The 12,713-nt window shown below is 41.3% G+C and overlaps 3 protein-coding genes across 5 annotated transcripts in view; 2 read left to right on the forward strand and 1 right to left on the reverse strand.

Moving 5' to 3' along the window:
• The window catches only part of pkd1l1 (polycystin 1 like 1, transient receptor potential channel interacting), a 35,203-nt gene extending 29,540 nt beyond the window's left edge, over positions 1 to 5,663 (forward strand). Inside the window, exons 47-57 of the mRNA XM_020609629.1 lie at positions 7 to 112; positions 339 to 407; positions 528 to 700; positions 1,609 to 1,843; positions 2,002 to 2,106; positions 2,960 to 3,100; positions 3,406 to 3,540; positions 3,777 to 3,992; positions 4,134 to 4,286; positions 4,407 to 4,744; positions 4,849 to 5,663. Of these exons, the coding sequence (XP_020465285.1) occupies positions 7 to 112; positions 339 to 407; positions 528 to 700; positions 1,609 to 1,843; positions 2,002 to 2,106; positions 2,960 to 3,100; positions 3,406 to 3,540; positions 3,777 to 3,992; positions 4,134 to 4,286; positions 4,407 to 4,744; positions 4,849 to 5,185 (2,008 nt within the window). The 3' untranslated portion in view covers positions 5,186 to 5,663. The remainder of the gene's footprint in view (positions 1 to 6; positions 113 to 338; positions 408 to 527; positions 701 to 1,608; positions 1,844 to 2,001; positions 2,107 to 2,959; positions 3,101 to 3,405; positions 3,541 to 3,776; positions 3,993 to 4,133; positions 4,287 to 4,406; positions 4,745 to 4,848) is intronic.
• A 94-nt stretch (positions 5,664 to 5,757) lies between these two features.
• pdia4 (protein disulfide isomerase family A, member 4) lies at positions 5,758 to 9,958 on the forward strand. The gene is made up of 10 exons (XM_020609659.1): positions 5,758 to 6,063; positions 6,399 to 6,579; positions 6,683 to 6,888; positions 6,995 to 7,133; positions 7,315 to 7,520; positions 7,624 to 7,782; positions 8,226 to 8,377; positions 8,555 to 8,711; positions 8,925 to 9,158; positions 9,321 to 9,958. Exons 1-10 carry the CDS (start codon positions 5,988 to 5,990, stop codon positions 9,734 to 9,736), a joined length of 1,926 nt encoding a protein of 641 aa, XP_020465315.1. The 5' UTR covers positions 5,758 to 5,987; the 3' UTR covers positions 9,737 to 9,958.
• A 100-nt stretch (positions 9,959 to 10,058) lies between these two features.
• si:ch211-217a12.1 (alanine aminotransferase 2-like) overlaps positions 10,059 to 12,713 on the reverse strand; it is a 12,816-nt gene continuing 10,161 nt past the window's right edge. For all 3 annotated transcript variants that reach the window (XM_020609634.1, XM_020609632.1, XM_020609633.1), the window contains 3 exons: positions 10,946 to 11,101; positions 10,755 to 10,867; positions 10,059 to 10,624 (listed from right to left, as the gene is read on the reverse strand). In XM_020609634.1, coding sequence (XP_020465290.1) covers positions 10,534 to 10,624; positions 10,755 to 10,867; positions 10,946 to 11,101 — 360 coding nt within the window. In that variant the 3' untranslated portion in view covers positions 10,059 to 10,533. The remainder of the gene's footprint in view (positions 10,625 to 10,754; positions 10,868 to 10,945; positions 11,102 to 12,713) is intronic.

Here is a 12,713-nt window from a genome sequence, read left to right on the forward strand (position 1 = left end):
CAGCAGGAACAGTGATAATGAATTTATGTCCATACAAAAGCAGGAGGACTGGTGGAAGTGGACCCAGACTAGCCTACTAAACGTACTATACAAGAATGCATCCAAAACCGAGGTAAACTGACTTAAAGTTCTAAAGAGAAAGACTATTCTGACATCACCCAGTCAATAACGGTTATATTCTCCAAGTATGAAAATACTTTTTGCCTTGTATGAAAGTCTCTGTTCCATAAAAAAAAAAAAACAAGATCGTGTTTCATATTTTAATAATGCAAAGTCAAATATGTGGTCATCTGGGCTGCTACTTTTTTCATTGTAACCAACTGATAGTTTGTTTTCAGCAGTTGCACATCTTGATTGGAGAGCCAATGCTGTGGAAGTCAGAGGTGTCCTGCTCATTTCAGAGCCAGGTAAGTAACTAAAGGAGACATGCCTGTACAGATAGTACAGTTACAGCAAAGTGACAGCCATGTGTGTACCTTTGATGTGATGTTCTGACTGTTTATTTTGTCTACATACTGACTTCTCAGGTCTCTAGTGTGCCTGTGGTACCAGAATGTCTTCGTTTATTCTTGATGGGGAGCAGAGCGTCCACTCACGCGCAATCCAATGTCGTGATTCCTGTGGCATTGCCTCCAAAAACATGTGGGCGTCTGGGCTGCTACTCGAAGTCAAGTGCTGCAGTTGGCTTAGGCCACACAAAGTGAGAAATACAGTCCAGGCCATACGTGTTAGCTGGGACCAGTTACCCGACTTTGATTATTCAGATTGGGTAATTTAGCACATAATATAAGATGACTGATACTCCATTACAGTGCTTAATTGAGTAGATTTACATCAAAATAGAAAGAGCAGTGTGAGACAGCTCACACAGCGTTCAATGTTTAGGAGTTCAAATGTAACTGAACAGAAGCACAGTCAAAATCATCATATTTAACAGTTTGTGGAAAATTAGGGTAATGGATTCAGCCAGATGAGGATTGTCCATCTTTTCATCCTGAAAAAGTGGATAAGGAGGCATGTATACCTACTACCATTGTTGACTTAGGGCTAATTTTCCTGTCATTCACAAACTAGTCTACCAGGTTGTTTTTCATTTTAGTTTTCCTGTTTACACCTGTTTTTTGTGAATATAATCAACTGCCCTTGATATCTCCCTAAATTGTTTAAATTTCATTACCTGGTTGCTTGCACTGCCACCTCTTTACTCCTCATTAACAGAGAACTACAATCAAAATGGCTACTCAATCAACTCTGAGCCACATGTTGAATTGACACAGCTACCCAAGAAACATTTAATAGCAACGTGTCCAATTACTTCTGAACCCTTGCAATTTGAGCACTGTGTCTTAAACTGGTTAGATCTCTCACACAGTTCTTTTAATATTGGCATAAACTTACTTAAATGAAAGCTGAGATTTGGCACTTTAATGTAGTATAAGTTAAATGTGCTAAAGCACTAAAACTGAAGATCAAAAAATGTGTATATGTCCATATACTTAGTCTGGACTGTATACATGCACACATAGTGGAAACAATTGAGTCTTTCTAAAATAATTTCCCGTCAGATCAGGTTTTGTACGCGTCAGTGATATCCACTATCATCTTCAGGTCTGATGCTGCATCCATACTGAAGCAGCTACACTCAGGTGACTGGCTCGGGGAGCAGACAGTGGACATGAAGGTGCAGTTCACCTTGTACAGCCCGGCACCCAACCTATTCACCAGTGTGACGCTGCTTACTCAGCAGAGCCCCATTGGTGTCCTGCTGCCCTCTTCCAAAGTCCAGTCAGTTAGGGTGTATCACAATCCTGCTGGGTGGGACTATGTTGCTATGATGTGCCAGGTAAAATGCATACCTCACATAGTCTTTAACACCACTGTAAAACCACTCAGCAGCTGAGAAAGCAAAATTTATAATCAAATGTTAACACAAGAAAACAGTGATGAGGTTTGTTTTTGTCAGCAGCTTGAAGGTACCTCCTGTTTTCTTTTTTTCACCAGCTCCTCTTCCTCCTCTTGTCCCTGCTGCTGCTCCGTCATCAAATAAACACTGTAAGGCAGCAAGGACTGATGGGATACTGCAGGACACCCTCTAACTGGCTGGAAGTGAGCCTAGCACATATGCATAAATGCACAGGCAAATTTCATAATTCACAAAAGGATTTAAAAAAAACCCCAGACACGACTGGAACATATGCACAGGCACACACTTGTGTTTCGGGCAAAGGAAGGACCCAGATATGCAGATAGGATTTTAATGCAACACAAAACAAGGAATGGGAAGAAAATACAAGGCTCAACCTGATGTAGTAAATCAAAATGCACAAGACTAGGTCAGGGAGCTGGGTACCAAAACGAAAACCAAACCAGTGAAGTAAACCAAAATACTGCTGATCGGAAAAACTCAGACAAAAATGAGACATTCAAATGAAGTCAGGAACAAACAAAAGATGGGTACTGAGCTAATGGGGCAGAGATGCAGGAGTGGAGAGCTGATAGAATGGAGATGACAGGGGCAACGACACATGGAGACAACCAGCAAGAGACAGATAGGAAGGGAGGAGTATATATAGGCAGGTGACCAGAGGATAACGAGCAGCAGGTGGAAACAATGAATGGTGATTGTGAACTGGGGTAAAGCTGGGGCAGGTGAGGTGACACAAGACAGGAAACTAACCAAAATAAAAGCACAAAACAGGAAGCAAGTCCATAAACCATAACACACACAGACACACAGTTGGCCACACACCAATGCAAACAAGATCACAATGACCTAGATGACAGAGTAAAGTAACCTGTCCTCCTTAAACTAAGTGTGTATTAAACCACACAGAAAAAAAGTATTTGAAATTCAAAACCAAAGCTGTGTGCATGGTTTTGACCACAGAGTATGGCATGTACTGTACCTGATTATGCTTTATTGCTGTACCTCACTTTTCTATATCTCTCTCTTTTGCAGGTCACTTTGCTGACAGTGAACCTAGCGCACTATGTTTATTACCTTTGTCAATCTGTTCTTACCATGGACATTGTGGAGCTGCTTCAGAGACACAACTATAAAGGACATGTTGATGTCAGCCTCTTGGCTACTATGGAACAAGTGAGAGAAGGGACTAATGAAACAGTACTATCCCTGGAAATGAAAGAGCCTCATTTTTAATAAGATAATTATGAGTAGCTATTGGGAGAGCACTATTAAAACAGTACATTTAATATGTATTGTACATGTTGTTATTGTGATACTTTATAGGAAACAGGCTGTGTATGAAGGCTGTTGTTTTTGTTAGGCACAGCCTCATTAAATACATTAGGAAAACCCAATTTTGAAGTCAAGAAGTCCTCTAAGAGATCACAGATTTAAAGACAGCAGTGATTGACTGATGGAGATGTCCTTTGTCTCTGCAGAATATCTGTACTCTGCGTGGTGTTATGCTCTTCCTTATCGCCATCAAGTGTGTGACTGTGTTGAGGGTGAATAGAACCCTGGCTACCTCTGCTACACTCTTCACCCGCTCACTCTCCATCCTCTACTGGCCCATGGTAATCACAAAGTACAGTAACACCAGCTAGGAAAGGTGTTCATTCTAAGCACTATCTCTGTTAAGTTTATTTTACAAAGAGAAAGTCAAGTGTCCAGGTCATATATGACAGGATTAGTGCCTATAGCCTCATTAACTAGTCTATCTTCAGCTGGGAATCATTGCATGTACAGGCCTGTGTGTGTGGTTGTTCTGATTTGGTTAGAAACAAATTCTAAGATGCTGGTACTGTTCTAGATTTCAGGTCTGATCCTGCTTGTGGCACTGTCCTGTGTGGGGAATCTGCTGTTCGTACAAAGCTCCTGGGCCTTCAGCTCCATCCCCCGCACACTTCAGACTCTGCTCAGTAACCGCTGTGGGCTCAGGGCCATTAAGGGCCTCTTGTTCTCTGGCCGTGATTTCCTTTACTGTGGACTTCTTTGTCTATCCTCCACTGTAGCATGGACAGCAGTGGTACTATAAAATTTAACAGTTTTCTTCTTTGTAAAAATTGTGACTGAATGGGCAAGAGACTTGACTGATTTATACAAAGGCAAAACAACCAGTGGAAGAAAGAGATCTGTGTTATATTCTAACAGGCAGTCTTTCTGATAGGTAATGGGTGCTGTATCCTCAATGGTCAGAAGTGTGAAAAGGTCTCAGAGAAGGAGGAAGGCCCTCACTGTAGCAGAATTAGCCAGCTACATCAGGCAGAAGGTTTCTGAGTTCACTGGACCAACACGGACTGATAACCACATGGAGAGAAAGGTGCCCACATTTCCCAGAAATGTGGTCTTGATGTACCTCCTGAAACTGCACCAACTACAACATTTTGACAGTTTTTACACATTTCAAAAATAAGAAGAACTTTTATCTTTTCTTTTTCAGACTTACTACCTTGAAGAGTTTGAAAGCTCAGTAGATGAACTGTTGTTCAAACTCAATGCCGTCTTAAACAGGCTGCATCAAACTCTGCCCCCCAAAGCGCAGTGCTACATGGAGGAGGAGAGTCCTATCACCTCACCTACACAGGAGCCCTTCAGCATGGACACACAAGTGAGCCAGCCTCATGTCAAACATGCAGAAAAGACACAGACACACTCATACATACTTGTCTCACACACAGTACATTATTTTGAAAAGGTGTCTTCTGGAAAACTGATAAGCACACATCTTACGAATGTCAGTGGACATGGAAAAACCTCACATGCATCTCATCTGCTCAGGTAATAAAATTTCTCTAGCATCTATTAGAACATTCTTAAGAAATATCATAAATTACAAAATAATAAGAATTTCTATGTTTTCCTGCATGACGCTGCATTACCAGGTCTAGGCTTGAACTGGAGGTACTGCAGTTCCTGCAGCAGAGAGGTCAGAGGAAAAACAATCCCTCCTCAGACCTTGTTGTGGCATCAGATAATCTGGAGCAACGAGGAAAAGGAAATGAAGAAAACAAACCAAATGACAGAGAGATTCAGACTTATGTAAGGGGAAAAAACTTTCTGTCCCTCCAAGAGTCAGCATCGCTCATCAGGATTTGGACAGAAGATGCTCTGAAGGAGATTCAGACCACCCATACAGAAGTGGTGGTGGAGGCTATAGTCCACGAGGAGCCTGGAAATGGTTCCTGTGGAGATGTTAGCTCTGGCTGGGACACTGTGTAATTTAAAAAAGCATGCAGCTGTTAATGTGCTAATGAGCATGAATGGACAATTTATTAATGATTTACAAAACACAAAAGCTTTTGTCATACATAAATGAAAATAGATTTTTGTTTGCTAGGTTCTTGGTATATCATAATTAATAAAGTGATTTTATATTTTAATATACAACAAGGATTGAAAAAAAAAACAATCTGCAGTTATAAACACTAACAAGTTATAATATGCTCTAGAGTCTGTGTGGGGGGGCCAAACAGTCCATAGGAAGGGTTCGTCTTTCAGAACTGACTATCATGTTCAGCAGCTGCACACAAACTAAGCTTCCTTTAAAAAAGCGATTGCTTTTTTATTATCCTGGTGTGTTCTCTAAATATTTAATACCATAGCCCTTGGGCTTCAAGGACGAATTGTGGTGAATTATCGTTGTTGATCATTTGTATATGGAGCCTCTCATGGTTGCAATGGTTGGTATAACAAATACATACGCTGTGAAAAAGTGTCCAATAGTATTCTTCAACGTATTCGACTCAGGAATTGAGTGGCGACTTGTGATTGGATGACGTTCGATGATGAGAACCAATCACAACGTGGCAAGTCAGACAAGTTTCTAGACAGATGAAGCGGATGGTTTCAGAAGTGTTTAGTTTGTGTGTAATCACGAGCCAAAGGTGCATACTGCCACACATCAGTATTCATCTGTGTAATCGACAGTGTTTTGATGACATTCATCAGTGTTAGTAGCTAAGTTAGTTAGGCGGCTACTTCGGAGATACACGTCATTAACACGGGGCAGCATCTGTAGACAATGAGAAAGGTCGCTCTACTGCTGATTGTGCTGCTCGGCGTTACACATTTTGTAACTGTCAGCAGATGTGAAGATGGTAAGTCTGAGCCATTTAACCACCTGAAGTGACTGTTTTAAATGAAAGCGTTATTTAAGTGAAGCTGTAGCGCAGCTGGTGTATATTCTCTGCAAGTTAGTGTTATGCAAATTAGCTAGCTAAGTTACTGTAACGTTACATTGCTAACTTAGCGCGCTAGGTAACGGGACTGGTCAGCTAATATCAGCAGGACTGCTACACAGATATGCAGCTGTTTGGCTCCTATTATCAGCTCAGATGTGGAAAAGAAACGGCATTTTGGTAGCAGTAGCACGTTAGTCTAGCTTTATCTTACTTCTAATATCAACCTGTCTCTTTACCTTGTTTTGTGCAAGATGACACAGAGAACAAGGAGCAGGTTGAAGAGGACAGTGACGATGAAGAGGAGGAGGAGGAGGATGAAGATGATGACACGGAGGTGAAAGAAGAAAACGGGGTGCTGATTGTCACGGACAACAACTTTGATACTTTCATGGAGGGGAAAGACACTGTTTTGGTTGAGTTTTATGCTCCGTGGTATGTTCACAGTTTCTCATCTAAAGACGTCACGCTTTAACCGTGTTACAGTTTCATTTAAGACTTGATTATACTCAAAACATGCTTCTTTCTATTCTTTTAGGTGTGGCCACTGCAAACAGTTTGCCCCAGAGTATGAAAAAATCGCTCAGACTCTTAAGGACAATGACCCTCCTATACCTGTGGCCAAAGTGGATGCAACAGCAGCCACTGAGTTAGCAAAAAGGTTTGAAGTGTCAGGCTATCCTACCATCAAGATTATTAAAAATGGGGAACCTGTGGACTACGATGGAGAAAGGACAGAGAAGGGTAGGAATAGTTCATTCTTTTTAAACACATTCAGAACTTTTCAGGGCAAACATGCCCTCTTTCTAAAACAATTTGCACTAACATGGTGAGTGTCTCTTTGTTGCAGCTATTGTGGATCGGGTGAAAGAGGTGGCTCAGCCAGATTGGAAGCCCCCTCCTGAGGCGACACTGGTGCTGACCAAAGACAACTTTGATGAGACCGTTAATAACGCAGACATAATTCTGGTGGAGTTCTATGCCCCATGGTCAGTCACTAGGCTGTTTGTTGTAAAATATAGCAGATTTGATCGTTGTAGCAAATGTCAGCTTTTTTGACTTGCTGTAAAAATATTGCATGCATCGATTGGTGTGATATTTGAGCTTTTTAATAGCAGCTCCTGAGACTAATAAAACGTTCATTATTTGCCCGTTATCACTGACCTCCAGGTGCGGACACTGTAAGCGTTTGGCCCCAGAGTACGAGAAGGCAGCCAAGGAGCTGAGCCAGCGCTCTCCTCCCATTCCTCTGGCTAAGGTGGACGCTACTGTGGAAGCTGAGATCGCCACACGCTTTGGAGTTACAGGCTATCCCACCCTCAAGATCTTTAGGAGAGGAAAGGTGTTTGACTATAATGGACCCAGAGAGAAGTATGGTAGGTTGCTGGCTGAAGTTTGTATGCATAAAAGTGAACCTGTGTGCGCATTTAATCTCTGTTCATCCATCAGAGCTGAGCCACCTCTTTTATTTCTCGATAGGAATTGTTGACTACATGGGTGAGCAGGCAGGGCCTCCCTCCAAACAGGTGCAGACAGTAAAACAGGTGCAGGAGCTCATTAAGGATGGTGATGACACCGTCATAGTTGGTGTGTTCTCCAGCGAACAGGACAGAGCCTATGAGATCTACATTGAGGCTTGTAAGTAGTTCCAGCATCTTTAAATTTTATTATTGGATGTTGTGCAATTCGGTGTCACCAAGCCTTCATGTTCAAACAAACGTATAGTTACTATGGTTTGTGATGATGGAGTAACTTCCGAATATTTTATATTCTAAAGGACCTGGCCTTTGGTTTAACATGTTTTATTCTGTGTGGGAGTCACATGAATAGTATGATTAAAGTTACTCCACCTTTTTCTGTTTTCCAAAACATAGCATAGAGTTTATTTCCAGCCTTTTTTGCCAAAGTGCTTTGAATTAAAACTTAACACTTGAAACTTGCATGTTATACGTGAAGATTCAATCGCCTTTGTTTTTCTGCCAAAGCTCTAATATCTCTCCAAAGTGAAGGCACGGAATGTCAAGAAATTTGTCAAATGGGCCTGTGGACACTGTTGTCATTGCTCTTCGTCTGTCTGGCAGGTAACACGCTGAGGGAAGACTTCACCTTCCGTCACTCGTTCAGCTCTGAAGTGGCCAAACAGCTCAAAACAAAACCTGGTCACGTTGTCGCTGTTCAGCCAGAGAAGTTCCGCTCCAAGTACGAGCCCGAGTCACACACGCTGGCATTGAAGGTACTGTCTGTTTTGTCCTTCTTCACTTTACTTGTACCAGTGTATAAATAAGTCAGATTAACACTGAGCTTGTCAGGTGAACCCCTCAACTTCCTGCCTCTTACAGTCTGTAATTTCTGATATATTTGGAAAAGGCTGCATTTAAACTTGGGACACATTCGCATATTTATCACACAGGACTCTACGTCAGTGTCAGAAGTGCAGGAGTTTTTCAGAAAGCATGCGATTCCACTAGTGGGCCACAGGAAACCAAGCAACGATGCTAAGCGTTACAGCCAAAGGCCGCTCGTGGTGGTGTATTATGGAGTTGACTTCAGTTTTGACTACAGGAAAGGTAAGTGTCCCATATATTTATGGGTTTGACCTATGAGCTGCACTGCTGGAGCATAAAATTAAAATTTGTGCAGTCCTTTTATGTGATTTGATTTTTTTTTTTTAGGTCTGCTGCTGTATGACCTGGTATTGGAGGGGAAAGAAAACTGTACCTAATTGATTTAGGGAGGATTGATGCTGTAACTAACCTCTTATCTTGTTCTCTAATATTTAGCTACACAGTACTGGAGGTCTAAAGTGCTCGCGGTGGCCAAAGACTTCCCAGAATACACATTTGCCATCGCTGATGAGGAGGACTATGCAGAGGAGCTGAAGAGCCTGGGCCTGAGTGAGAGTGGCGAGGAAGTTAATGTGGGAATTCTGGCAGAAGGAGGCAAAAAGTTTGCTATGGAACCTGAAGAATTTGACTCGGAGGTGCTGCAAGACTTTGTTGTAGCTTTTAAGAAAGGTGAGTGAATTAGATGTTTTCATTACATGTGACTTTTGTCTTGCGATAGCAGCACCAGTTGCATGGTTTATCACTGTGATGTGAGACCTGGATTCTTTGAATTAATTTGCAATTTTTAAAAATAAAATCACAATTTTTTTTTTCCACAAATCTTTTCTACAGGAAAGCTCAAGCCCATCATCAAGTCCCAGCCAGTGCCAAAGAGCAACAAAGGACCAGTAAAGGTTGTGGTAGGAAAGACCTTCGATGAGATTGTTATGGATACCCAGAACGATGTCCTGATTGAGTTTTATGCTCCCTGGTGTGGCCACTGTAAGAAACTGGAGCCTGATTATTTGGCTCTGGGCAAAAAGTACAAAGGGGAGAAGAACCTGGTTATTGCCAAGATGGATACCACAGCCAACGATGTGCCAAACGAAAGCTACAAAGTGGAAGGCTTCCCCACGATATACTTTGCCCCAAGCAACAGCAAACAGAGCCCTGTCAAATTTGAAGGTGGAGACAGAACACTAGAAGGGTTAAGCAAGTTTGTGGAAAAGTATGCCACAAAGCTATCACAGCAGAGAGATGAACTTTGAAAGTCTCTTCTTGATGAGTAGCTAAGAACTTTTTCCTTGCATAGTATTAGAGGACACTGAGGAGGCCTCTGGGAGGGTTAAGGGAATGTCCCCGGGCATAAACTGGGTTACTGAGATGACTACAATGTTCAGTTTCTATTCATTCCACAGGATTCAAATTTCTTCTGTTTATAAGAGCATGTAAGAACTGTCGAGTCTTTTTAAATAAAACTCAAAATGCCAGCACTCAGTTTGGACTCTTACTGTAAATCAGTACAGGTCTAGGTAAAATGTTTTGCAAATATATTCCAAATCTGACTTTGCAAACACTTTGAAAAAGAGATGCTTTAGAAATGTTTTAATCACATTTAAGAACAGTGAAACCTCACCACTACTACTACACGTGGCTACATTCTGAGACAGGTTCAGTGTGGTGCATCATACACAGTCTATAACATGTTAACTAATTTGGTTGTAGAAGTCTTGGCAGGACTGAGATGCACCTGGAGCAGCAGCTGTGACAAGGACGTATTAAATATAATCATGTCGGCATTAAAATATCCTGAACATTAACAGCCTGGCCAGGTAATATTTCAGGAAAGTGCATCATGTCATGAACATCATGACATGCTGTGCACACATGAGCAGGATCTTAGCTGTCTAAAAAAAGGAATCAATCAAGGTATTTCTTTGATGGTCTAGTGTGAACACAGCCTCAAGGTGAGAGATGGGTATTGCAGAAAGTGATGACACATTCACTCCCTCAAAGGCACTGAATTTAGTTGGTTCTTGTGATGCAGTTGATAGTTGGAAGATTGTTATGAAAACTCTTGTGTGAACCGCAGGTGGAAGTCACGGATCTTCTGCAACACAACTTTCAGCTTCTCAGTAGGAGGCAATATGGTCATCCTAGATAGAGGAAGGCATAATAGGAGCAGGGATGTTGGATAGAACTGTCATGGATGCAATATCATTTTTGTGAGGATACATGAAAAAATGGCCAGGTTAGTAGTGAGACTGCTTGAGGTGTTGCACTAACCTGAAGTGGAAGGTCCCCTTTCTCTGCCCAAAGCCGCTTCCTGGCACCAGGCAGATCCCCTCTTCCTCCAGCAGCCTTATACAGTAGTACATGTCTGGAACCTGGCCTTCTTCCTGTGGACATATACATTTGGACATGAAATGGTCTAAACAGGTGAGTAAATTATGGTGATTAGCATGTGTGGAGCAGACCTTTGCTTTATCAATGGCCTTCTGAGGTAGAGTGATGCGGGGGAAGGTGTACATAGCCCCCTGGACTGGGTTACAGGTTATACCAGGTACAGTGTTGAAAGTCTCCTCTGTTAGCCTGGCCTTCTCTGCCAACGCTGCTAACACTGCTGTCCGCTCCTGGAGAGAAACCACACAGTTAAACTGTCAGAGAAGAACGGTTACATGAACTCAGTCTCTCGGTAATATTTAAATGACAGACCCAGTTCAGGTGATGCATACTTCCAGTGACGGTGGGCCTTTCTGAAGATATGAAGGCTAAGCTGAACCTATGCCTCTTCCCAAAATTACAGAAGTTAATAATCATGAACTTAAGGGAAAACATTTCCCAAGCTTATCATTAGACAGTTAACAAAAGGCAAAAAACATTACATTCTGGTGACAAATTAAAGGAAAAGCCTGTCTGCTTGACCCCTACAGTGAGAGGATCTGGATAAAGTGGTTGTATTCTGCACATATTGTGCAATGAAGTCTGTATTTTGAAAATCATTTAAAATGGGAGGGCCTTGTTGTTTCTACTGTATTGTAGATGTGAACTTCAAATAATCCAGTTCTTCAAATCAGACCTAGCATTTGTTAGTCTTTTTGCCCCTTTTTAGCCAACATGCAGCCTCCCAAATACTGAACCACTACACTTCATTCACCTAATCCCAGTAACAGTGTAGAGTGCAATTCCATTGTAACTACACACCATCTGAAAGTGGTAGGGAGTCGTGTATCGATCAAACAACGCAACAAGACTCTGGACTAAGGTTCCTACTTTAAACATTTTTATTTGGACTCGGCTTGGTTGTCTGTTACGTTAATGTATATCCATGATAAAAGGCCAGGCACCGTGGTTACTATTTAATTCTGCTAAGTAAGTTATGAAAGTAGATGTTTATTTATTTACAGTAAAAATGGGCAAACGCTAAACATTAATTTGACTTATTTAATATACTGTTGACAATTACCTTCAACCTAACCTGACCACACACTGTACCTGTAGGTCTGATGGACACAGGCTACCAACATTACAACAGCATACATATTACACATAATCTTAAATATTTGTCCTAGTTAAATATGTGACACTAATCACCTGTAATCTATATACAGTATGTTACAGTGTAACAAATACAACTATGCACATTTATTTGACACAGAGGCATCAATTTGTGAAGTTGGGTGAATATCAATCGAGTGAGCTGGACATTGTATGTGGAGTGCCTCAGGGTTCAGTATTGGGACCTAAATTATTTATATTATACATTAACGATATATGCAAGGTTTCCGATTTAGTGAAAGTGGTTTTATTTGCTGATGACACTACCATATGGGCATCTGGTGAAAACCTACAGCAACTCTCAGAACGGGTTTCACAGGAACTTGAGAAGATAAAGAAATGGTGTGACAGTAATATACTATCTCTGAATTTGGATAAAACTAAATTTATGGTATTTGGGAATCGTAGACTAGATAATGAACTTCAATTGAAAATTGGGGGAGCTAATATAGAACGAGTATATGAAATTAAATTTCTAGGTGTCATAGTTGATGACAAATTCGCCTGGAAATCTCATATCAGATATATTCAGCACAAAATAGCAAAAAATATATCGATATTGGCAAAGGTTAGATATATGTTGGACGTGAAAGCACTACGCATTTTGTATGTTGTTGAAAACTGGGGAAATACATATAAAAGCTCGCTTCAACCACTGTATATATTACAAAAAAGAGCGATAAGAAT

The sequence above is a fragment of the Monopterus albus genome, unplaced genomic scaffold (genome assembly GCF_001952655.1).
Source record: "Monopterus albus unplaced genomic scaffold, M_albus_1.0 scaffold100.1, whole genome shotgun sequence".
NCBI classification, from domain to species: Eukaryota; Metazoa; Chordata; class Actinopteri; order Synbranchiformes; family Synbranchidae; genus Monopterus; species Monopterus albus.